Source organism: Falco peregrinus, chromosome 1, assembly GCF_023634155.1.
Source record: "Falco peregrinus isolate bFalPer1 chromosome 1, bFalPer1.pri, whole genome shotgun sequence".
Classification (NCBI taxonomy): Eukaryota; Metazoa; Chordata; class Aves; order Falconiformes; family Falconidae; genus Falco; species Falco peregrinus.
This window is the reverse complement of record NC_073721.1, coordinates 100,024,898-100,051,741: the sequence shown is the minus strand read 5'-3', so window position 1 is coordinate 100,051,741 and position 26,844 is coordinate 100,024,898. Positions and strand designations below refer to the sequence as shown.

Below are 26,844 nucleotides of genomic sequence, written 5' to 3'. Positions count from 1 at the left end.
CAAACCAAAACCACCAAACACCAAGCCATCAGGTAAATAAATCTAAACAAATTCGATAATATTTAACAGTACTATCTACAAGCGCTTTTTCTGTGGGCCACTCTACACATAAATACACTTAAAAAAAAAAAAAGGCGCAAAATTATTCAGACAGCAATCACAGACTGGCTAAGAAACCCAAGGGTAAGTGCTGCAGAAGCCCTGTCGCGATATGGAGGCCACTGCCTCCCGGCTCTCGTTACCGTGCAACCCAAGGCAGCGGCGGGCCCCGCCGAGCGGCTCGGGCCCCGGCACAGCCCGGCCCCGGTCCCGCGGTGGCCGCAGGGAGGCCGCTCCCGCCCGCGGCCCGCCCCGGGAAGGGGGTCCGTGCTGCCCGCTCCGCTGCGGCGGGACAAGGGCTCTACCTCAGCGTTCGCAGGGCCTGACCCCGGCATCGCCGAGATGTTTTACCTCAGCCGACGGGCCTCGCTCTAGCGGCGGCCGGCGCTCGTCCGCCTCGCCCCCGGCCCGCGGAGGGACGAGAAGGGCGATGGCGAGGGCGATGGCGGTGGCCATGACGAGCCGCTCACCGCCGCTGCGCACCGCGCCGCCCCCGCCCCGGCCGCGCTCCCCTTTCCCGGCTGTCCCGGCGGCGGCGGCGGGCGCCAATGAGGCGGCGCGGCCCGGCGGCAGGCTCCAGTGGGCGGGCGCGGGGGGCGGGCCGCGGGCCGGGGGGCGGTGGCAGCACGCTCGGTTGTGAGTGAGTGAGTGAGTGTGTGTGAGTGCCATGGCCGGAGCCCGCTGAGAGTGACAATAGGAGCGAGCCGGAGCGCGACCCCGACGCCCACCGGGATCCCCCCTCTCACCTGAGCCAGCCGCCGGCGGAAGAGGCCTTCCCTCCCCGCGCAGCACCGCCGCGCCGCCCGCCCGGCCTGCCCCCCCCGGCCGCCCGCACCGCGCCCGCCGCTCCCCCCCGGCTCGGCCCGCACTCGGCTCCCCTCGCGCCCCCCCGCCTCCTCAGGGCCCCTCCGCAGGGCTCCGCCGGGAATGTGAGTGAGGCCGCAGCCATCGCAGGCAGGGGGCTGCGCCGAGTGCATGGGACTGAGCGGAGCCCGAGCAGCCGCCCGCTCCTGAACCCGCCGCCAACGCCGCCCTGCGCTGGGGAGGCCGCCAACGCCGCCGAGGCCTACAGGCTCCTGCGCCGCCGCCGCCGCCGCCGCCGCGGCAGGGACCGAGCCCGGCGCGTACCACACTCGGGCCGCCGCCGCCAGGCATCGGCCGCGCTCCGCCAAGCCCGGCTCACGCCGCCGCCGCCTCCATCCCGTCTCCGGCTTCTCTACCAGGAGGGTCAAGGTAACTCCATCCCTCCGTCCCCCCGCGCCGGCCCACGGGGGAGCGGCGAGGCGGCGGCGGCGCGGGGGGGAGGCGCGGGCGGGCCGAGGGGGAGCCGGGCGGCGGCGGGGAGGTGCGGGGGGCTGCGGGGAGGACATGTTCCAGCTGCGGTGCTCCGCGGCTCCCGTCTGGAAATGACAGCCGAGAGCAGCGGGCGGGAGGCAGCTAATGACACCTCTGCTTCCCCGGGCGCGCAGGAGCCGCGGGCTCCCTTCCCCGCTGCTCTCCGTCGGCATTTGCACGTCCACTCGCCTCGCCGTGCATTGCCCCCCCCCCCGCCTCCCCCCGGGGACCAGCCGAGCTGATGTGCGTGGCTTCCTATTGACCGAAATACTTGGGGAATAAAATGCGATCCCCTGCTGAAAGGAGCAAGAAGCAGCGGCTGGGTTTGCAGCTTTCCCACTCGCACACAATAAATAATCTCGGGCTCCCCCCCCGCCCCCCCCCCCCCTCCCAGCTGAAACTGTATTTCACTGTGGTAGTGCATTCAGGGGAGCGAGCGTGCATTTGGAGAGATGAAAAACCAGATCAGTGTTTACTGTAAGGTTGTTAGGCTGGATGTAGTCTTGTTGAATTAGAATTAGATTTTAATAATTTATAAAGCAGGTTAGGGAAACTGTTACTAAATTTACAGCAGAGAAGTGTCGGTAAAGCTTCTTGCTGACACAATGATCCTGCAGTTTAAGTGATCTACTTTAGTCCCTGTCCATTTTTTTAATTTTATTTTATTTGTAATTTAATTTTGTGAGAGCATGCAAACATTTCTGCAGAAATGGTTACACTTCAATGATGCACGTGATGGAGAGGTGAATCTTTTTGATGAGATGAAATAGGGCCAACCAGTTCAGACTTTAAGAATACATTTTTGCTGATATTTCCAGAATTTGATTTATGTAACAGGTAACTTTGTGTTTATGTGTGTTTTGGCGGACTGTTGAAATCTTAGAAGTGGGTTGCTGAAGTACAGGCCATTCTATTTCAGTTTATCTGACTTTTTTATTTATTAATCTTGGCTGGGGCCTGAATACCCTGGTAATGGTGGTATTTTTTTTTCTCCCCAGATGATAAACAAGACCAGTTTAAGGTGCAGGTTCATGTTGCTGATAGCGTATTATATTTAGAATGCATAACTCAGTAGTGAAAGAATACCTCAGGAGAAATCAAAAAGATAGAACAAGGCTTTTCCCTTATTGTAATGCCAGCTGCACAGTTCAGCTTCTGGGTGCTGCACATGCTTCCTCGAAGAAGCTGTGGAGTTTATACTCCCATTTTTGATAGATTTAGTACACGTATGTAATTTTGCATTAAATAGTTCTTATCTTTCGGAACTTGTTTACGCTGTTGCAATAAATCGTACTTTCTAAAGCTTTTCTTAAAAAGGACAAACCCAAATAGTGTCTGCTTCAAGGGATTTAATCATTGATGAAGCATATGAGTAACCAAATATTTTAATAAAATAAGTACTCGAAAGTGTTCTCTATATTGTGGAATCAACTTCTTTTAGCATACGAGTCACTTTGGTAATTGAAGTCAACAGACATTGAGGATGAGTAATGCTTTCCAAGGACATGTTCTAAGACCCTGATCCTGCAAATGCTTATGCCGATGCTTAACTTTGCACTTGTGTGTAGCCTTAGTGAAATCAACAGAGCTGCCCTTGTTAATAATCGTGCTATTAATGCAGATAGTTCTGTTGATTTCAGTAGGAGCGCACATGCTGGTGAAGTTAACTGTACAAAGAGCTGCTGGAAATATGTAGGCCTAGATTTCTCCTGTCTCGTTTCCCTTAAGTATTACTCATGTATTTCAGCCAAGATGCGATGGGCCTTTTTAACAGACAGGACGAGACTGGTAAATACAATAGCTGGATGGATTAATTCACTGTTGAAATGTTTCCTTTTGGTATTTCTTAGTAGCATGGAATCAGCTACAGGAGTTACTAAGGCAAATTTTATAGGAAGAAGCAATGCTTATTTCTTAGACCAGCTGATAGAGTTGGGAAACAAACTTCTGCTTGCGGAAACCTTTTTTGGCTCTCTGCCTCTCCCTGCAAACCTCATCTGGTTTATGCCCTTAGAACAGTTATGGTTACCACACTGCTATTCTTACAGAAATGCCAGGACCTGGAATAACTATGTGTGAAAAGACTCACAAGAAAATAGCTGAATGTTTCTAAAATGGAGAATAAAGAAGTAATATGTAAAATTTGTCTGTTTTAGTGAAATTGTAAAGCATAGCAGTACTTTTTGTTATGCTTTCTTAAATCTCTAGAAAATCTTGTATGTAGGTATGGCAAATAAACTGAGTTTTTCTTCTGTCCTATTTTTTTTTTCTTTCTATGCATATTGATGACTAATGGCAAAGAACCAGTTGTACCTTTTTGCGTACCCATTCTTTAGCGTGCATGGTCCCTTGCAGAATGAGTTGAAATTACTTTGTCCCAAAGAGCATATAGTTTAAGGCTACAATCCTGTGACAAGTCCACAGTTGTATGACGTTCTATTGACGTAATTATGTCAGCGTTAGGTCTGAATTTTTCCTGTTGCAGGATTTTTGGCAAATGGCAGACACAGATAAAAAAGGGAGTGAGAAGAATTGTTACACTGTTCCATAAGTTTATTCTGTACAATTTGTACATATGTTGGTGAGTTTGCTGTCTTAATCGTATATCCGGGTGAGTTGTCAGCAGGAGAGTGGTGCAGAAAGAAGATGATGATGATTTTTTGAAAAATTAGGTTAATCTTTGCCCATTTCATCCATTTGGAATATCTTTCTGACATTTGTTTTCCTTCAGTAGGGATATGTCCTCAGCACCAACTACTCCTCCATCAGTGGATAAAGTAGACGGATTTTCTCGGAAGTCCGTCAGAAAAGCCAGACAGAAGAGGTCACAAAGCTCCTCCCAGTTTAGGTCTCAGGGCAAGCCTATCGAGTTAACTCCCCTGCCTCTGCTAAAAGGTAAGATCAGGAATGATTTTTAATTACTAAAACAGTTTTACTCTACAGCCAGCTTGTAAACTCAAAGTATTCTGTTGCCAGGAACTGCAGGGAAATTTTGCTAGCAATGAGAAATGTTTCATGCCAGAAATGCATATAGTTAAGCTCTACAAAATAGTTTATCTGTGATTTGAAGGTGTGGTAGTTGTTTGCAATGCTCTTGAAAGTTTTAAATGCTGATGTTAACCTGTACTGTGACTTGGATTTTCAAGGCACCCAGGCTGCGTGTATTTCAGTTGGTGAATCCTCAACAGTTGACATGAATAACCAGTAATTTTGGTATGGGTAAATTGACTTGTGAGCAGAGGGAGACTGGTTTTTAGTATCTTTCTTTGTCGTGTGGGTCTGCAGCCTGTGACAGTGGTGCCCAGTGCAGCCCACGGGCATGTTTTCATTGCCCTCCAGCAAGGTATTAGTGGGGAGGTGGGACCCCCTCTCCTACCATTTGTGAATGGGTAGTTCCCAGCTCCTGGCTTCTGCTGGGTTTGGAAATTGAAAAGTCCAGTGAGCTGCAGCATCTCAAGAGGGTGGATGTGCTGCCAATCAGGTCTTAGGCAAGACACTACTGTTTTGAGAACCTGAGTATCCCAGCTCGCGTTGAGTTTCTTCTGGCAGTTTTAACCTCTAATTTGGGAAAGAAAATTATGATCCAGCATACTACTCTTGAAAGGATGCCAATATCTCTGTAATATCTTGAATGCTTCCCCTAAATCCCAGTTGTCACTGAATTTCAGTACAAATACAGGGGCCAAAAGCACTTCTCAGAATTTGTCTGGTGAGGAAGGGGGGATTGCCTTTCAGAAGTGTTTCTTTTACACTGAATTATCAAATGGTTTATTTGGTTTTGTGGATTTTTTTCATTGCTATTCTTTTCTGCTATAAGTAGTGAAAACAAGTGTGGTCGTTGCTGATAATTCTGCAAAATAGCAAGATTATGTGTGTCCCATTTTTGCTTTGTGGCAAGTATATTTCCCATATTCCCTCCTCTACCTGTTTGGAAAATATGTTAATCAGATTATTGAAAAAATTAATAAATATGTATTTGAACTTTGATTTAGTTCTTAACCCCACTTCTTCATAAGAAGAGAGAAATTGGAACCCCCCCCCACCTAACCCCCACAAAAACCCTCACCCCTTAATGTGTGTCTTTCAAATTAAAAGTAGGATTCTAGGATCAGTTCTAGTGGAGTAGTCATTAAAATATTTTGGGTTCCTTTCTGTGAGGTACTTGTAAGAATGCACAAATGGCCATACTGGATCAAAAGAAAGCTCCACCTAGCCCCACTGCATTGTGCCTGACAGTGATCAAGCTAGAAGCACAGAGGAAAGTAGAAGAGTGGGAGGCCTGGAGCTGTGCTGTACCAGAATGCTCCCCACCTTCAGCATTTTTCGGTTTATGGTCTGTTGGTGCCAGCAGATTTGACTTTGTAGTCTGTAATGAGTATTATTTTACAATTTTTTTCTTGTTGTATTGCGACAGTATAATGAAGAAGCCAATGCTCCTTTAAAATAAGTTTAAAGCTCAGTGTACTTTTGCAGGTCATTTTTGATATGCAGGTTGTTTCCTTTAAAAATAGTAGTTGCTGCACTTCAGAAGGTGAATGGAGTTTATCCTTTGTCTTAAATGGCTAGATTACTGGAAAACATTGAGATTTGTATTTGTATAAATGAAGAAATTGATGTTATAATTTTTTCATTCTGTTGTGTAGTCCCATTTGGGGAATAAACTGGGTATGTGCACAAGCATAAAAACATTGTCTTTGTCTGAGGACCTGGTCTTGCAGAAACATAGGCTTGGGCAGGTGCTTTATTTGACTACTGTAGTTAGTCCTGTGGACTGAGATATAACACTATAATAAGATAAAACAAACAGATGGGGAGCAGAGAGTGTTGGTGAGACATTTATGATTAGTGTCATAATCAGTTACAGTGGTCCAGCTTCAAATGAAGAACCTGATCCTGTGAGTTAGTTTTCCCTCTTTGACAATGCGGATTCTCAGAGGCACAGGGATCTACCTGTGCAGATTTAATTTGCAGGATTTGAACCTAACAATCTACCTGAAACAGTAGTGGTATTGGTCCCTGCTGAAGGGACACTGGCAGTTAAAAATCATGTTACTGTTTGGAAATATTCTTGACCTACATTAATGTTTGTAACATTCAGGATTATTAAACCTGAAAGAAGTGAGGAAACAATTTTCTCCTGCGTTTTTCATACTTTTCGTGGCCAATTGCCTCAAAGTCCTAATTTTTTAAACTCAGGTTTACACTTCAAACAAGTGACTAGTCCTATTACCTCAGTCCAATAACCATATGATTTCCAATTTTATTCTTGTTGTTTGGGTCTTTCAAACCAAAACAGAGAAGGGGCTTCAGCAAAATAGCATTTTAAAGTCTCAGAAAAACGCAGTCAGTTTGGAGACCTACAGTTGCTAAGTTTATTTAAACTTCTTGTTTTGTGTAAATTTCAAGTTTAATTAAACCTCTTCAGGAATATTTCAGTACAGGAAATCTTTAGAGGACAGACCTCAAATTCAACCTTAGATGTTTTTCATATTCATGATTGAGGAGCTTTGCTGACAAAAACATACGTGGTATGTTTCCTTCTTCTTTTTTAAAAAAAAACCCAAATATATTGTATATTGTCATTTACAGGCTGCCTTCTCTCAAGCAGCACTTTTATGGACTTCAGTATCTTCTTTGATTGCAAGAATCATGTATGCAGAAAGCTAGATAAATGCTTAGTCCATTCTTTGCAAGTTTTTATATATGCCTGTCACCATAATGATTTGAGCACCTTCCAGTAGTGTATTAAGTGACGTGACTACACATCTGTCACATCTTATCTGCTCTCATTCCTTTCCCTAGGGGCAGAGTCATATATAGTGAAATGGCTTGTTTTGGTAGTGTTTTAATGCAGTCTGTTGCCTTCTGTGAACATACACGCCTGTATTGCAAAAACAGATAGATAAGTCAGCGTTGTTGTTGTTCATCTGGTAATAAAAATGTTTCAGGAAAAAATAATAGAAGAGACAGTATGTTTTGATGATATGTACAAGTCTGAAGGATAAGCTGCTGTTTAGGAAATGTAATAAGAATCACCGGAATTTTCAGTATTGCTTATTCCAGAAAAAAAAATATAGAGAAATTAAGTTGTTACTGTTTTGTTTGTTTGTTTGTTAGGTTTTTGTTTGCTTGTTGTTTTTCTAGTTTTTTTAATTTAAGTAACAGAAGTGTGTGTATTTTATCTTTTTGAAACAAACCTTCAATGTATTTAGAAACTAAGATGTGCCTTCAAAGGCTCTTTTGGGCTGCCTTTGGGCTTTCAAAAGCCACAAGCCAAAAAGCTGCTCTGTCTGCCTACAGTAAAGACTTAACTTTTTCTGAAAATGTAATTGTATTTTTATTTATTGCATTGTGACTAAATCTAATTTGGAGTTATCTTTTTTAATATGACTAATGTGCAATATAACATTTTAAAACCAACCTTTTCTCCTTTGTTTCAAGTGTAGAGGAATGCAATGAGAAGTGCATATGGGAGTTGTGATACAATTGTCCTGCATTTTCAAGATGTGTATTCTTACATATTTTCAATCTCGCATGCATTTTTAAATGTTTGCATGCCTGGTGTATCTTGCAGTGCATTATGGCTTTAGATTTTGGCTTTACTTTTAAAGAGGTTATTGGTATCATCAAGGCTGGCAGGTCCTGTGGGGGACTGGTTTGTGGCAGAGCAGTCCTGGTGAAGGGCCCTTTCTGGGAAAGAGTACCTTTGCCTCTGTGCCTTAGTCAAACCCAGCCCAAGTTTGTTAACTGGGTTTGTGGCATGCCTCAAATCATGCTTCTTTTGTAGAGGAAGATAGTATTATGTGTGTATTGGATAGGTGTATTATTTATCGGAGGGTTATTTTACTTTCATTTCGTATAGGTACTCTTTTTGCTTAGAAGTCTCTGGAGGTACATTGGTTGGAGTGCAACGTTAGAGTTGGTTGGAAAAAAGTATATTGTAGCACTGGACACATGAAACCAGAGCAATTTCAGTATTACCTGTAAAAAGGGGGAGGGGGAGTTCATTTGTGTTTCTACCACACCTGTAATGTGTGTGGGACTGTCCAGAAGAAGATGACAGACATTCAGATGACTAAAAAGATCATACGCCTTATGAATACGTGTGTAGCATCTTGAGAAATTGGACAGAAACTTGCATGTAATTCTCAGTGTTCTTTCCATACCACTTGCCTTCATTAACCATACATGTTAGGTAAAGCAAACCATCCAAAAGTAAGACTGTGAAATTTTAAATCAGTGTATCCCATTTTTGTAATTTCAAGGTGTGCCTATTTTTTCCTATCATCCTCCCACATTTTCCAATGATCTAATGTAGTTACTGTAGTTTACTTTCAGGTTTTCTAAAACCATTGTATATTTTTGATGAAAACAGCTCAAAGTCTGATTTTTATTTTTAGATAATTTTTCTTCCTTAAAATAGACACTCAGAACAGAAGTTCTCTGTCAACAGTACCAATTGCTTTGCTGCCTCAATATTATGAAATTTATTGAGCTTCTAATACATTTATCAGATAGTTTCCATGGCATTAAAGAGTTGCTGTAGTGGCAACAAAAGAGCATTGCATAGTCAAAAAGGGAAAATTCTTTTCAGTTGCTGTTTGCTTTTGATCATTGTATTATTTCCCTATGGTTGATATTTTATTATAAGCTTTTTTTTATGAATCCTATCTAGAGGTCAAATGCTGAAGTTCCTAAACAGTAAAAAAGTCTTACTAACTCCAGAAGCCTCTTGACTAAGTGAGAACTGCAAGATGTGCACCTTCTTTTTCAAACACTATTACTTTTGATTTTTTAAAAATCTCCTTTATCATAAAAAGGTCTGGCTTTTTCAGACTTGCGGATACTGTCTTCAGAACTGTGCATACGGGAAATAGTTTGGATTTGGGTTGTATAAGAAGAAAGATGCAGCTTCTGTTTTCTGTTGACTTCCATGGGGGTTGGCTGCTTGTCTTCACTGGGCTACTCTCAGTTTGTGACATTTGAAATACTTTGCAGGTGTCAATAAACTGTTAATAATATACCTAAGCTAAATATGTTATCCTAATTTATAAACAGGAATTGAGGGTCATAGTGATTATGGCTTTTCAAAATAAAATTTTGCTTTATTTCCATAATTGGAAATAGATCCCAGGACTACCAATTCATTTTGTGAAAGAAATGCTGGAACTTATATTGTGCTGTACATACTTAATGGTGAATCAAGCATCAATCCTGGAACTACTTTTAGGAATTTTGTGCCCATTCTGGTTGAAATAAATCTGGACATAACGGGCCATCTCTCTGTAAGATTAGGGAATAGGGCCACAGCCCCAAAAAGGAGAAGGACATGGCCTATCTGTTATTTTTTTCTTAAGATTTATGAGGTTCTTGTCATATGTAATTAATTTCTTCACTTTCTTTTGTGCTCTTGGCAACTGTTTTTTTAATATATACTTAACTTTCTATTTTTTCAGCATCTGGTGGTTGTAGAATAATCCTTTCCAATAATCTTAAATGTTTCTGGTTGTTTCTAGAAGGTATTTGTTTGATGGTGTTTAGAAAGGGCCATCTACTAATTATAGTCTTTGTGATTTTTTCTCCACTTGTTATTGTCTCCTACATTTGGAAGTTTGTAGATTTGTAGTTTTGTAGAGAGAATGGGCATGTGTATGCTGACTACACATGGAAATGCTGACTTGTAGTTAAGATCATAGTAAAATAACACCTCCTTATCTTGACAGTGTATTAGTAAAACTGCAGTTGGTGAGAATGTCAGCTTGGCCCCGATCTTCTAAAGTTTCCATTCAGTTGTCTTTATTTATTTCTAAGTCTCCTTAGGCCTGGTGATTTTCCTATAGCTGTGGTGGTGGTGGTTTTTTGTTTGTGGGGGGCGGGGTGTGTGTGTTTTTTTTTGTTTTGCTTTTTAACCTGAAGCCCTCAGTGTAATTGTTTTACTCTTGGAATTTGTTAGTCTACCTCCTAGAAATGTTAAGTGATGATCATTCCCACCTCTTCCTTTTCTTTTCTCTTTTATTTATTTTTAAAGTGAAGTAACTTGTCATCACTGTGTAAAATGTATTTCTGTACTCTTCACACGATTGAGTCTAAAATCTTGATGATTTTCTGCAGGGATGTTTAGACTTTACCATCATCAGAAACTTTTGGTTTCAGTCTGTATTTGCACAGTATGTCTCTGTAATATGTTTCCCAGTATTAATTATTTGTCTAATAATATCACAGTTTTCTTTTCTGTGTCCAAGTGTAACCCTGTGGGTCTTTAACAGAACCTCCTGTTTCTGTAATAAGCACCTCCTTTATATTCCTTTCCTAAAGTACTTTTGACAAATACAAGTTCTGGTTTATCCATGCAGTTATTTCTATATAGTATACATGATGACCGCCTTTATAATTGATTACGATAAGTAGCTTTACTGCTGTGAAAGGGACATATTCCATATCTCTGGAATTTCGTGTGTATTTATAAAATCTGTGTTTGTTTATATTAAATGTGTGTAATATAATTTGTGTATGTAAAATAAGTTATATTTAATATCATATAAAATTTAGATTTTGAGCTTATTTAATTTTCTATTCTGTTTTTAAAATTCAGTACTTACAATGGAATGCTACTTCTGTTAATTGGTAAAGCTTTATAGTAGTAGACTATATAGTAGTAATAGACTATATAGTCCCTTCATGTTCATCTGTTCTAAGCTACTGCCTCCCTGAGAAAAGAGCATTTTCATTTATGCTTTCTGGGGAGTGGGAGGAAGACAGAAACCTATTTTTAGATTCAGGGTAACTTCCTTTCACCTACAGTTTTTTCAGTGAAGTTATTACTGTTTCTTTGGCTCAATCAGGCAAAAATCCTTAGAAGTAACAGCCGAGAGGGCTTGCTGAGTTCAGTGAGTTTTGGTAGGGTTAGGCATTTATGGATCAGTGGTGGGACTGTGTTATCTTGGTAACTGTCTAATTCATAAATATCAGCAAACGGGCAACCATTACTTCATCAAAGGTTAAGGAAAATATGTTAGAAAAATACCGGAGTCGTCTTTCAGAAGGGTATGACAGGGCTTTTCTTAGTTTGAAACCTCGCTGGTTTTAAGTGTCAGTCTTTATTGGCAGGTACAGTTACATGAGGGTTTTTTCTGGTGGCAAACCTTCTTCAAGAAGTTCCCAAGCATATACCACAGTGCACTACCTCTCATCTGTGCCAAGATGAGTGTCCGTGGGGACAACAGTGTAAACCAGATTGTTAAAAACATTTTGTCTCCTCCTAATTTTAGTGATGTTCCTGATCCTGTGTCCTCTCAAACAATTAATGTAGAACAACTGAAATGGTGAACTTTTAGGAAGGGTTGATGGCTTCTGTGTGTGGTTTGCTGCTTAAAGGAAAAAAAAAAAGTAAAAATTGCTGCAGCTACAGTCTGAGGATTTTTATCAAGCATTTTCAAAAGATAAGGTAGCTGTCCAGAGAACTGGTGTAGAATACTTTTGTGCCCACAGTTGTTGCACTTGATTGAAAAAATTGACTGTTTTGAACAAAGTCTTGAAGTCAGGCTACAGGGGAATCAGTTCTGATCAGGAGTAATAATGAATTGCAATGATGGAAGGTTTTTCTAGTAGATTGTGATGTGTGTATCACTTTGAAAATGCATATATTTAATAACAATTTTATTTTAAAACATTTTAACATGTTATGGTGTTTTTATTAATACATTTTTATAAAAAAAGATTATTATTTTGCATTTATGCCCTTTATTTATTTTTATCGTTATTTTTTCATTTCCAGTCTGTATGACAGGTTCTTAACTGTGGTATTTTCCTTGCATGTAAAGTGCATGGGCCTTCCCCTGGCATCTGCAAGGGTCTGGGACAGAGAAGGAACACAATACAACAGAGCTGATGTACCTGGTTAAATGGGCAGAAGGCAAGAAAGTGAAAGGGATCGTTTCTGGATAGCTTCCTAAAAGAAAAAGTAGAATAGCAGATTGCTGTAAAGTCTGTTGAACATCATTGGACATATTGCTAGCTCTTCTGTAACAGCATCTGCTTGCGTTCCCTGGTCTGAAGAGCTTGTTCTAATAACTTAATGTTGGACTTCAGAACTGATCAAGTTGTAATAGAGGTGGAGGCAAGCAGTTTGTTATTCTGGTTATAAAAGTTTGTGCATAATTAGTTGGGGTTTTTTTTCAAGATTTTTATGAAGTTAAAAAGATGTGTCTGCTGCAAAACGTCAGTTGCAGACTCAGCCTTCCTTACTTGTTGGGTATTTTGCAGAAGCTAAAATAAATAATCAGTGGTATCTCAAGGATGATGAATAAATGCAGATAACTGTGTGTACCTCCTGGTAAAAGTATTAATTTTAGGACTTGAACCCCCACCTGGAGGTAATGGTTAAGCACTTGGATACAGTGATTTTTGTTCAGAAAAATCAGATAACCTTCATGAAGAGTAAGGTTAAGCTGAAATTGTATGTTCTCTGGAGAAGTACTTTACTGACAGATTTTGATTAAAACAATGAAATAAAGCATTTTATACTTTTCATTGTGAATGATGGCTAGGTATAAATGAGTTTGTGTAATGCGAGGGAAGTGTTTCTTTAGGGATTCTTTTATCATAAGGTTAGATGATCTTCATTAGAACTGTTATTTTTAATGGGTTTCTAAGGCTTTGAGGAGCATCAGAAACAATGTTTAGTGTCATTAAGAAGTAACTGTGGTTTGTGTTGGTTACAGTCTGTAGTTTTCTGTGGGATTCCTGGAAGATTTTTTGGGAAGTTTTAGGGATACGTTGTGTAAGATCTCTATTTTATCACCCTGCTTGTGCTGTCTACCTGATCTGAGCTGACCTTTTGTTGTTTAGGATTTCTGTGCCTCTTTGCAGTGTCATGAGTTTTAATTTTATGATTTATTCTTATGATGAGTGTCTTGTCGTCTTTTTTGTGTGTGCTTGTACCAAACTTGGATTTTCTGGTTTTAAAATGCAGGTGGCAGTAAATTTGTTGCTTTCAAGTTTTGAATCTCTTGTCATATGGGTTGTGTTGTAAAGGAAGATTACTGCAAGTTAAACCTCTCATATTACAAATTGATATTGGTGATAATCAGAAACAGAGGAGAGGATGATTCCAGATTCTAGAGGAATTAAGTATTCTAATTTTTCTTTTATGTTACCCAGTAGAATGTGACGTGAATGCATAACCTTCCGTTAGTTTTCTTTGCAAGTTTAGCTCATGTGCTTTCCACTTTCACAATCCGACAGCAGGGCATAGATGTTATATGCAGTCTCTTTATAAATAAGGAAGTCTTATGTATTAAGTGGTTTATGACTTCACACAGGGTTAACTGTTCAGAACTGCTTATGGAGAGTACTTTTTCCCATCTGTGTGGAAACAAAAGTGAGAATGATGGCGGTTACAGCTGAGACAGTACTTGAATCACTGTAGAGAACATAACTTATTTGTTGAATATTGTGAGTGTTACCAAGGGAGAGTAAATTTGGCAGCTCGTTATCTTTGCTGTTTTCAAATAACATTTTTGGGGTAGCTTTTTGAATAAGTTGAGGTGGTACTGTGTTACTAGTCATCTTGGTTCTCTTTCACTTTTCCTTTATTCCACCCGGCCCATACTTCTCCTTTCTTCTCCTTTGCTTGTTCTTTATCACCATCTTCCTTACTCCCTTTCTACTTTTTCCTATAACCTTTGACAGATACAGTTCACATATTTTTCCACAAGAGGGTGATAAAACTCACTCATACATGTGAAAACAAGCACACCAGGTGGGATGGATTGCAGAGGTTCTTGAAAATCTCGATGTAATAAAATCAGCTGTATTTATAAAGAAAAAAAAAAAGTCTGTTCACCTTCTTAAGCTCCATCCATGTGTCACAGTGGTTGTTTGCGCTTCTGGAGACAAGACTAGACCTGTCAGGATGGAGATCCACCCCGTGAAGAGCATGCCAGCTCCATGCTGCTCTGTTGCAGTAATCACACCTTACTGCAAGACAGTCTTTCCTTTCTGTTATTCGTGCAGTAATTTTCCTTGTCCTTTCTCCTCCATGCAGTCTCCTGATTTTTTTTTCTTTTTGTTTTTACCCCCTCCTGCTTATTATTAGAAGAAATGTAACCACTTTCCCCACCAATGCTAAGAAACATGAAATTTCTACTCATCTTTAAAAAGTGCAAAAAGGGTGAAAAGGCAAGGCAAAGAGAGAGAGAAAGTAGTCGCCACTGTCTATAATAGGTGATCTTAACTAGAAGTCTGTACCTGCTTTTGGTGAAACCTAGGCCTGAACAGGTGTTTTACTCAAGATTAAACAATGCTCTAGTTTCTTTTTTTAGGACTAGTAAGGATGGTGGAGAGAAGAGCTGAGAATTGTCTGTCTTAAGTGATGGAGATTGTGGCTGAAGTTCGGGCACCTAGTTTTGGCTATTGGAAAAGCAGTGCAATTGTCTCAGGCTATGTTGGATAGCAAAGGTAGGAGAGCAGACCTACTAGGTATGCAGCAGAGGGCTGGGATGCAGGGCTTTTTAGATGCACCTTGAGGAAGAGGCAGTGTATCAAGGTGGTTGTTAGCCTGTATTTTGGACGCCATAATCTCAAAAAAAAAAAAAAAAAAGTCCATTGCTGGAGTTGCTTTAGAATATCATCTGAGCTGCCAGATTAAATCTTGATAGCCACAAGTAAAAAGAACTGCAGTGAGTCCTTTAATATGAAAGAAACGAGCAAATGGGATCTATATTGTGGGTTAGGCATAAGCTAGGCAGTGGAAAGGTTCCTGGAAAAATTCTAAACACTTCATTGCGATGAGTCAAAAGGAATTGTAGCAAGAAAGGAGAAAGGAACAAAACGCTTGAGGTTTTGTGTACCCCATCCTCCCATTAACTGTGAAATTTCAGGTCACAGAGTGAAATTTCTCACTCTTCCTTAATTTCAGGAAGACCAAACAAATGCCCCAAATAATAAATACAAAAGATGCAGTCTTTCAGGAAACCACAGAGTCAGTGAACTCATCAGAGTATCTCAGTTTTTGTCTCTTTCCAGTAGTAGGAAATCACAAAGGGAGGAGAAAGGTGTTGGATTTCCGTTTCTCTTCCTGTTCTTTCGGTGTCCTGTTGTCCCTGAACTACCACATCCATAATGCCCACAGTCAAATTCAATAAACAGCATTTGGAGCACCTTGCTTGATGGGCAAGAAGGGCCCAGTTTAAGATTTGGTTCAGGTATCCCTAAATCTCAAGTGGGACAGATCTTCTAGCCCTAGGGATGAGGGGGACATCCCACCCCAAAGCAGCCATCCTACAAAAGAAAAAAAAAAATCCCCATGAAACCTAAATCATTCCTAGAAATTCTGTATGTGCTTCTGAGCTGGTTCTGTCAGACTATAAGGGAATTGGAGAGATTCTAAATGATATTAACATTGTAAAAGTAGTTTTCTTAAGTTTTCAGGATGTTCTCCTAATGAAAGAATGCCATAATATCTAGAAACAGAAGCAAGCGGCTAGAAGCAGGTTTTGAAGTATCTCTAAGCAAGTTTCTTTTATTTTACTTCCTGCTTGATCATTAAGTCATTCCTGTTGCAGAAACTTTCCTAATCAAGGATTTTTCAGAGAAGAGGATTGACATGTTCTCCAGAATAGATTCTGAGGTGACCTTATTCGACCCGAGTGCATCGTTGGTCTCCCGTTGTTTTGCATTTGCACGGTTGGTTCTGGCATGAACAGGCATTGCACTACAGCAAAATTTCATTTGAGAGCCAGCATCTTCAAAGTTACTTCACTTGTGGTGAAATGTGTCAAAACTTCATGGTCAATAAAAAGCGAATGGTTTGGAAATGAACATATTTTCACGTTTATTTGTTTTTGGATAAGTATTACATTTCTGGATTAAAAAACTCCTGATATTTCAAACATAATGGGAAAGCTCTACAACAACACATAATATAAAATAATAAAGCACAGACTGTTTTTTTCATTACAGTTGATCTTTTTCGATAAATAAAGCATTCAGTACTTGATAGTATTTTTACCTGTGTAGTTTTAAATATCTCGAGCAACAGGACCTATCTCGTGTCCATAGCTGCAGCAAAGATAGTTGAGTAGGGTGCCCACCCACGTCTGCTTCCTTTAGGGAGAGGAGTCGAGTGAGTGAAAGGGAAATAATTCAGCCTTGCCCCCCATTCTTAGATTCCATGGCTAGATAGACAGTGCCTCCCCCTCTTTTGAGCTCATGCCGCAGTTGTGGTTAATGTAGTTTTACTGCATTGTTGTTTCCCAGGTTTCTTGTCCATATTGAATATCTATATTTGGGATTATTTATCCCAGATGTATTAGTTGGTGTTTTTCCAAGCTGAATTTCACTTTATTTTCTGGTCATGTAAGAAATTTGCTTAGGTTCCTTTGTATTATTTCTGACTTTGCTGCTGCTCAAAGTTCCCCATTTAATATCCTCAGAAGATGTTATCTATATGCTATTTTAATCATATAGATCATTAAGGAAGTTATTAGTGTCTGGACTAAATTGACTCTTATCTCACTGGCATTTCTTTCCAGTTGGATACTTTGAGATTTGTATCTTTTTATTTCTAGACTTTTCAGCAGTACTGTTTTTCTCAGCCTCTCCTATCCAAAAAAATTGGAGGCAGTGGTAGACTTAGTACTTTCGGGTAAAACAGAAGTGTGGTTCATGTAGAATAAACTTTGTAAATCCAATCACAATTGAAATTGAAGCTGTATTATACTCATTGCGTATATATCTTCACATTGATTTCGGTATGCTGTCTTTGTACTTTGATTTGTACAGTAGTAGTTCTTAAATGATAAATTATTAAGTAAATATTTTCCTAGTGGAATGTGCTTTCTATTTTTGTATGTCATCTTGAGAACAGAATGTGATTCCTTTCTGTAGGGTCAGCTATTTGAAATACTTGCCTGTGTTTATTCTAACTGCATAATCTATAATCCTCAATATGTCTTTAATCCACTTTATCTCCTACAGAACTACATCTTTGGGATAGGGAAGAATATAGTGTGATAGAATCTAAAGGTGTAAAGTTAGGGAAGATGAAATTAATTTGAGGTCAGTATTGATAGATTTTTGGCAAATAACAGAAGAAATGACGAGTTAATACAATTAATTGCTACTTATTTTCATTCCTAAGGAATGAACAAATAATAAGTAGCAAAGAAATTTTGCAGTATTTCATATCTGGAAATATGATAAAAGTAAAGATGGAATTTACCAACTGGCTAATCTGAAACATCTCCTACAGTGTTAAGGAAAAGGAATTGATTTATTTTCTTTTGATTCTTTGTGGTTATTGTGTGAAGTCGAATTGAACTTAAAAATATTTACCTTTGAATGCACAACTAAGGTTAGAAACCAAGAGTGTGTGTTTCTTAGCACTGACCATTTGAGATTGAGTGGATGCATTAACCTGAAACAAATTTAGCTGTGGGTTCAAGGAGGGATGTGTGTGTGCCTGCACATGCGTGCTTAGAAATCTGGTCTTCGAAGGAAGAGTGCGTCCTGGTACTGATTTGTAGTGGTTCTGACAATTTGGTGTGCTGGTTTTATTAAGGATTGCACAAAAAGCTTCTGTTGTGGTTGCTTCCTTAGAATAATGGAGGATGAAAAACTTCTGAAAGATTTGCCTGTAGCCTATATTAATTACTAGGCAAAATGTGACCCTTTAACAAAACTGTTGGTGCTGTTGGGGGGTGTCTGTATTGATGGACTTGATAAATTGCATTTTTCAAGTAGAATAGGAGAATAGGGAAGACCAGTCATCAATAATCAGCTGTCAAAATTTCCGAAGATTCCCCCCCCCCCAATTAACCCCAAACAAACTTTATTTAAAACCACTGCTTTCATATGTAAATTTCAGGTAAGAGTGTTTTATTAGGTGAATATTGAAGTGTTAGATGCAAATACAGCTGAAGGTCTTTTCCCAAGTGTTGCTGGTTTTGTTTTGGTTTTTTTTTGTATGTTTTGGCAACTGACAGCAATTGAAGATCGTTAAAGAAAACACGTTGTCAAAGGTCAGATTTCTGTGTTTGTCTAATACTAAGATATTAGGTACCATTTGTCACCTAGTGACAAGTAGTCTGATTTTACAAGGTGTTTGGGTTTGGAGGATGAGGATAATGATTATATTAGTCTGATTTTACAAGGTGTTTGGGTTTGGAGGATGAGGATAATGATTATATTAAATAGCAAATTTGCACAGCACAGTTTTTTTTTGTTAGTGAAGCCATACTACATAGCAGGCCTGGGTTCAAACATCACCAGAGCTTCTGTATTTTTTTATTATTTTGTTTTTAAGTAGTTGGTGTTAAATATTCCTGGGCTTGTATTTTAGAAGATGAAAATTGGCAATGTTAGGTAAATCTGGCACATTGGCCCTGACGTTTGTTGTTCTTACAAATGGTTAGGAGCATGTGAGCACTGAATCCCCCACATTCTTACAATACTAAAAAAGGAGGAAAAAGCTAGTGTGGCATTTCAGCATTCTGTATTTGTAAAACTTCTGAGAATCCTGCAAGGAGATGCAAATCACAGGAAAGCTCATTAACTCCATGAGTAGAGATTTCCTTTATAGATAAAACCAAAAAAAGTTAGCATGTAAAGCAGCATGGTCCTTGTCTGCTACTTGCCCTGAAAAATGATTTCATCTAATCCATTCCCTGGAAGGGCAGCAAGTGAATCTCAACACTGAAATGTCTGTTTTGCACCTGCATATGCCATTGCGATAGCATCCATATGACTGGAGGGAGGGTGGGCAGGCCTGCATTTTACTTTTTCCAGGGAGGAAATAAGTGCGAATTTCCATTTTTTCCTTTTGGATGACAAGAAGTTTTCTACAAGCTTCACTGCTTAAATTCATACTGTGCTTTCTGTGCTGCCATACCATTTTCAGTAAAAGAGCAGTTGCATGGAGACAAAGAGGCTGCTGATTTAAGTCTCAATAGAGAAGTCTGTTAGCCTTCAGCTGTGGGAGGATACTAAATGCAGCTAAGAGGCTGGCAGATGCTACCTGGACCAAAACTACTTGAAAATATTAAGCAGCTGTTTAGTAGGTTTGCCTAAAAACAATTTAATGACTGGAAGAGTTGCTGGGAAAAAAATAACAGAGGAGTTTTGGTTTAAAAACGTACTTATTGTCTGGATATGTTTTGCTGTTCGTGGTGAATAAAAAAACCCCAGAGTTCAGCTACAAATATTTTGCTAGTGTTGATGTGAGGTGGGGGGAATCCAACCCCAAGCCCTTCTTTCTCTTCCCACCCCCCATCTTACAATTTTTTTTGGTAAATTATGTTTGTTTATGCAACATTTTGGCTTTCATTTTCAAAGGGAGTAATACTGTTTCTGATTATGTAAGTTAAGCTGAAAGCTGTGGAGTGTTGTCTTCTGAAGTTTTCAGAATACTCAGTGTATCAGGTGCTATTACTGGTTTTCTAAGCTGTAACACTGTGGAAATTTACCTGAAGGTTTCTTTTGTGCTGCAGCCTTTGAGAGCACCCTAAGGAGGCCAGAAGTGAGGTGGTGGGGACTGGGACTGAGTTTCTATGGGGTGCAGGCAGAGCTCCGTGTGTGACCCAAGAGGGGAAGTTTTCTTCATCTACACTCTCTGCATCCCTGCACTGGCCTCCTCTGCAGGTTGGATAGTCCTGGGTGCTGCCCTGGTTTCTCGCCTTGTTGCTGAGCCGGCGTGTAAACACTCTTCAGCTGTGTAATTTCAGATGTGTGAGATGCTGTGTGGGATGCATGAAATGAGCCACCCCAGCGTTTTTTGTTTTTCCTCTTGGCGGATGGAGAGGGGAGATAAGTTGTGTGAAGCTGTTGTGCTGTGTGACTAAACAGAAGAGGCCTAAGGAAGCCATTGCTCAGGACAGGGGTAGTTAATTTAAGCAGGGAGTATGAACTTCTAATTAATTTATAAGTGTAGTTCCCTTTATGACCTGTTCCATAGGGAGAGTTGATTACAGGATCTCTTGTGTTGGGTCATTAAATAGTTAACATCAATGGAGATATTTATGTTTCAGAAGCTGAGATTTGCCCACATGTGGATATAAGCATTTCCAGTAGAACACATTTGTAACTACCTGGAAAAAAGTCAAAAGAGATGATTAATGTTTTGTATGGAATAGGTTTAATTTTGTGTGCCTCAAATTTTTAGCAGGTGCTGCAGAAACTGTAGAAAAAAAGTATCTTTTCAGCATGTCCCACCTATGCTTCACATTGAGCCACAAAGTAATAATCAAATGAACAAGAATCTCTCAACTGAGTCTAAATGGAAAATGTGGCTTTCCATGGCGTAATTATTCCAGAAATGATCATTTCATTGTAGGCAAGTTTAACTAAAATCTGAGATTTCTGCAAAATTATTTGAAAGAAAGAATACGGTTCTGTTTTTAAAGCAAGGCAAAGAAATAGTAAGAGCTTTGAGTCTTGTGTGTATCTGTCTTGATTACTAGTTCTGCTTCTGATAGAAAGGGGTTTTCAATTTTCATAAATGTGTTCTTGTCGTTTGCTTACTATTTTGTTACTACAGTAATGTGGCTGAAAGTTCTGTACGCACAGTTTCATAAATTTTCAATTTTTTTTGGTAGAATTTCTAGAAGCTTATTTCAGCAGTACACTTTTGCCCATGTGAAATGGTTGCTTTAGAATTTTTCCAGTGGTCACTTGCTGTTCATCAGGGGTGGGTTTTGTGCCGTGGCTTAGACTTTTGCTTTGTGCGTGAACACCAGCCCAAATTTGGCAGAGTTCTGAGACAGTGGAATATTATTTTGTGTGTAACAGCTAGATAGGCTTATCATAATTAAGAATGATCAGGTGTTTTAGCATCTGTTATTAACCGGAGTGTACATGTGTCATCCTCAGAGAGCAAATGAGGATGATTTGTTTCCTCTTAGGTGTGACAGAGGCATCAGTGTCACTTCTGTTTGTAGCACTGCTAAGATCAATACTAGGATGCATCATGTGATCTGGGACTTGGCATACTTGAAGAAGCTATAGGAGAATGAGAGAGATGTAGATCCATTAAATGATCAAAGACCCAAAGAAAATGCCTTATGCCATACAATTAAAAAAGTATCTGTTTGAATAGTTTATCAAAAAGCTTGAGAGCAGATATGGTCATAGTGTCTTATGGTGAGAAAATACTGGTCTAAGACAAGAAGAGCTAATGCTGTCAGCTAAAGCCATAAATTAGGCATGTGTTTTTAATAATGAGGAAAAATATCTGCTGGCAGGAGCTGGTTAAAGTGATATTAGAGTGTCTGTTTACGTGTTTCCATCTAAAAGTTACATTTTAGTTGAATGCGAGTTACTGGACTTAATTAATGGGGGGGTGCTTCCTTAGGAAATCTTAGGGACTATCTGCTCTGTGAGCCCTTTCCATCTTGCAGTTTCCTAAATTAGCAGCTGTAAGACCCCCCCGCTTTACCCATTTTAAAAGCTTTGAAAGTTTGTAGGAAAAGTGGTAAGGGATTTGGGTAAAAAGCGCGGCTTTCAGAAATTAGACTAGTTGGATATTTCCTTGGAGGAATTAAGACTTTGTTGTTTCCTCTGCTCTCTATATCTTGGGCGATGCTGTGCTAGTTGCTCAGAGCTGCTTGCTCTTTTGCTGCTCAGCCTGAAACACTGGGTTGTGATGTACAGAATGGATGACGACTTGAAATGCAAGTGAACTTGGTGGGAACTAGTCCTGAATACTACACAGCACTAAGTAAACATTCAGAAAAATCAGGATGTCTCAAATTGGGAATAGGAAATTAATGGTTGTTTTTAATCTGAATCTTTTTATTTCTCAGTGTTCTTTTAAATTAATACCTTGTGAGTAATACAGCATAAAAGTGACTGTCTTTAAAAATGTTATTTTTGTTTGGATTGAGAAAAACGAGATAAAATGGAATACAATGTTATACAAATTCTTTAAGATTCACTGCTTTTATTACAGCCACGTAACTAAAGGATTGCTTTAATTTATGTTAATAGAAGCAAATCTGATAGAATTATTTTTGCTTTTCTTTTAAAAAAATCATAGACTGTCACAAACATTTTTTAAAAGTCTTGATTAAAGGTAATAATGCAGCTTAGTGAAATTCAGGTAGGATCCAGAGTGGAGCAGTGTTGCTTCATTCATTCATTTTGAGCATGAAATCCCTCCCTTCCTAGCCAGATTTTTGTTTTTTAAAGTAATTATTCTGTTTTTTTAATTCATTATAATAATTCATTATTTCATTATGAAAAATAATTTTTTCTTCTGAAGAGTAGTGTGCTGGGTTTTTTCTAATTATTTTTTTACTCAGATCTGTAGTTCATTTTGTTGCTTCTTTAGATCTGTTTCTTCTCATTAGCACATTTTAGCAAGCCTCACCACATTAAAGTAAGGCTGTAGATATAACATAATTTTAAACTGCTTAAGCGTTTCTATTTTTTCACTGCCTTCTGCCTGTCCTGAGTGCAACCCTTTGCATACCCTTTATCCCCTCTTGCATTACTGCTGGGGAGAACGCTGATACCGTGTGCGTTTGTGATACCATGTGCATTTGTGATCTTTGTTGTCAACTGAAAACAGTTCAGTGGCAAATGTCTTGTGTTTGCTTGCTGTTCCCTTCTTTGGGTCAAAACCTCAGGGAATAGTGAACAATTTCTCCCAATACTGTGAAGTGATCTTCTACAGCACAAAAAGTTAATCTGTGTAGACTTTCAGTATGTTTATTCCACTAAATTTGTGGTGTAAAATGCAGTAATTTATTGTGTGTGATGTGTTACATGTCCTTATGCTAACTTTTGCCCTTCTTAGGCATTCACCTTCCCATTTCCAAACAAATGTCTTAAAAAAGAGTCAGGTAGATCACTGAAGGTAGAAGGGAAGGGCTGCCCTTACAGAAATGAGTGAAATCTCAGAGATGCCGATGATGTGATTTTTTAAAAGAAAAAGAAGGATGTTATCATGGCTGTTTCATACAGACTCCTTAAAACTCAGTTTTTGATTATTTTTTTTTTAAAATTAATTTGAGGAAATGAAACACAATATGCAGATGAATCCAAAATTTGTGGAGTTTTGATATATACTTAAATACAGGCAGTGAATTGCTGAAATGAAAGCTTTTCAGCATCGCTTGTTGAAAAGTGTTTATGCTCCCTTTTTCTGAAAATAAAGGGTTGTAATTTGAGCCTGCCTTTTTAAAAGAGGAGTTCCCTCCAATGTTGTTTCTAGGTTGAGTTTGAAGAAGGAAGTAATTTGTAAACTGTTGAAATACAGTTCGGTGTCAAAGCAACTGAAGAATAAAATTACTCTAAATAGTTGCTCTTATTTTGAAAGTGTGTCAGAGTGGAGGAGCTTTCTTTATGCATAGTTGCTATTGGCTGCACAACCCCCTTGTTTCTGCAGCTAATGATAGATAGGAATATTAATAATGTAATTCATGCCTGGTCATATTTTGCTGCTTAATCATCTTGTTTGGCACTCTCCCGGTCATGTTCTGTGTGGCCGTAATTCAGGAATGAAAGCTCACTCGGGCACTGGTATTACAGTCCAGTAATCAAAGAGGCTGGGATTATGCAGATAATGAAAGGACTGGTCAGCGTGTGTTTACCCACGAAAACTGGAGTGAAGTTAGAGACAGTAAACAGCTGGGGAGCTGCCTTCCGAGCCGGACGATGGCTGTCGCTCCTACGTCACAGCTGCTCTGAAGATCCTGGGTGGGTAGGCAGAACCAAGAGCTCGCAGGTTCAGAAACGTGTCAGCAGTATTACTTGTAGTTTCCGCCTTGAAAAACTTCACCTCTTACAAGTTTGTTGCCTTTCGTATGCTGCTGCTGTCAAAAGTAGTATTTCAAAGGAGGTTGCTAGCATTTTGTTAGAAAATAGTTGTTTTATAAGCAGTTTCCTGAACATCAACATAGACTAGAAAGATAGAGAGAGGGGCTATAGCATGGCTCTGAATGCAAATAAAATAGGAAGCTTGTTGTTGTAGTCCTTAATTTTTTTGTTAACAACTACACTTTTTAAAATCTAAACCTAACATTTTCTTGGAGGCTGGCACTGAACCTTGGGAACTGCTTGTGATTCAAAGCGTTGCTATCTTCGTCTGGGTAACTTCTAAAAAACCTTTGGAATAGAAGGGAATTGCTTGGCTTGATACTACGGTGGTTGTAGTTGAGGGGGCACTGTAATGAATGAAATGATGGGAGGATAAAAGGAAGTATCTAAAATGAAAGGGGAAAATAAGTCTGATTGGGGGTTTGGTTGGGTTTTTTTGTTTGTTGGGGTTTTTTTTTTTTTGTTTGTTTTTTTTTTAAGACTTAAGGAGTCCTTTCTCTCTCTTGGTTTTTAAATGGTATTTAATCTTTAGGTAGTGTAGATTCTTCTAAGACACCTATGATTTTTTGTGAAGTGGTTCCCATGCTCTTGTCAATGCATGAATAACAAATAATAGAATGGGTGGGGAGGAAGTTGATTGTAATTTGACTTAAAAGCATGAATGTTTTGACCTCAACGATTGGCAGTTTGAAAAGAATGATTTGCTGTGCTGTTGTGTTGTGAGGTTGAGTTGTTTAGTGTTAATCACCATCCAGTTATGAATATAATTCACTTGTTAGACAAGTGAATTAGGCTATAAGCTAGTGTTGGACTTCTAAACGTACCTTCAGTAAGCACTGGGGTTAAAAGGAGGGATGTTCTTTTGAGTGCTACATTGATGGAAAGAACAATATTCATCTTGTGGATGTAATGAAGGTAAGGTTCTTCAAGTTGGAGAGGACTGAAAAAAATTTTAAAAAATATTTTTGTTATAGTTTCTTATATACTTAAAAGATGGATTTCCTGAGATACTATTTTGAGTGACTGCTCATTGTGAAATTTTCATGCATAAAGGATAAGGTGTTGGTTTTTTTTTTTGGTGGGGTTTTGTTGTTGATTTTGTTGTTTGCTTTTTATAATTGTTTATGTTTTAAGTTCTAAGTTTAGGATGCTTTTTGGTTTGGTTTATAACCTGAGATGGCTTTATTTAGTAGCTGTAAACTTTCATTGTCAGGTTTAATTTAAAAATATTCTATCTATGCATACTGTAGCAAAGCAATGGACTTGGAGGACGGGTGACCCTTACTTTTTTACATGATACTTTTATGTGTCTTATATTTACAGAGCTTTATGAGACATGAGAGTGGAAATTAGATCAACTTATAACCTGATCCTATCTTCAGAATACTTCTAACCTTGAGAGCCCTAAAATCTGAGGAAGTGTAGGTTCAGTCTCCACGGTGTAACCGTTTTTCCCAGCATTTCCGAATTAACACCGCGTTTTATGTTATTCAGAAACAAGTCTAATTTGATTATATTAGCACCTTGCCTGATTAAGGGTTGCTGAATCAGGCTCATTGTTTGAGAGGTAGGCATGTAAAGGGAGATGTGTGTTAATGTCTGTGTTAACTGGCTAGTGTGTTACATGGTAACATTAGCAAGGCAGGGGTGACCTCTGCAAGGATGTCAAGAGAGACTGAGTTTGTATTTTAATTTGAAAGAGAGATTGCAGTATATTTTACTTTTTGCACATTTTTGCCAAAGTTAACACAAGTTTTGAAGAATAAAGGTAAAATTTGCTTTAAAAAACAAGTTAGAATTTGAATTTTCCAAGTTTTTAAGTGGAAGTCGTAAATCTGGAAGCTTTTGTACCAGTCATATGTTTTAAATATTTCTATAGGAAAAAAATACTGTGTTTCTGTTTGATTTAAGGAAGGACAGCAGCGTTGCTTATTAGGTGTAATAAAAAAGAAGCTTAATTTCAAAATACCAGTCCAGTGGGAATTTTGTACACCTCTTGTTTGCCTGTGTATTCTACCCCTTGGACACTCAGAAAACATTAGGAGTTTCAGTTATTATAATTCAGACATTTCATCTGGCCATCATTTTTTTGGTGGTTTTTTTTCTTTTTTTTCCCCCCTAAACATTTTCATGTAGTTCTAAAATTTTTCTTCCTACAGATTTCGATGAGTTCATTACTTCTATTAAGGAAAAAAAAAAAGCTTACTTTTTGTTTTGTTTTTAAGGTGGGGGAAGCCCAGAAACTTAAAATGACCTATGATTGTTACCTTAGACCTACCCAAAAGTAAAGAGATAATGGCAACTTGCTAAGTTGTGACAAGAAGAGACTGGATGATCAGGGAAGGGGGAAGACCAAGGGAAGTTGTTGCTCAGTCACAGAGTCAGGAAGCAGAGAGGAACTGGCCAGACCTGTTGTGTAAGAGGAGCTGGGCTGCAATCAGGTGCAGTGCAGTGGAGGGGAATTAGCTTCTTGATACTGGAACCAGGCCCAGTAGGGAGGGATGGAGAGGTCTGCTTGGGCTGAGTTATTCTGCAAGTGAGAGAGAGGGAAGTGTTAACTGCGGGCAAAGTGTTTGCCGTATCTGAGCTTGCTCT

The 26,844-nt window shown here is 39.4% G+C and overlaps 1 protein-coding gene across 4 annotated transcripts in view; it reads left to right on the top strand.

Moving 5' to 3' along the window:
* Positions 1-738: 738 nt before the first annotated feature.
* The window catches only part of PPP2R5E (protein phosphatase 2 regulatory subunit B'epsilon), a 77,366-nt gene continuing 51,260 nt past the window's right edge, over positions 739-26,844 (top strand). Inside the window, exons 1-2 of one of the 4 annotated variants that reach the window (XM_055802659.1) lie at positions 739-1,332; positions 4,166-4,329. In XM_055802659.1, coding sequence (XP_055658634.1) covers positions 4,173-4,329 — 157 coding nt within the window. In that variant the 5' untranslated portion in view covers positions 739-1,332; positions 4,166-4,172. Of the gene's footprint in view, positions 1,333-4,165; positions 4,330-23,969; positions 24,130-26,844 lie in introns of those variants that run through there. The other 3 variants (XM_055802655.1, XM_055802648.1, XM_027793064.2) reach the window with 3 other exon arrangements.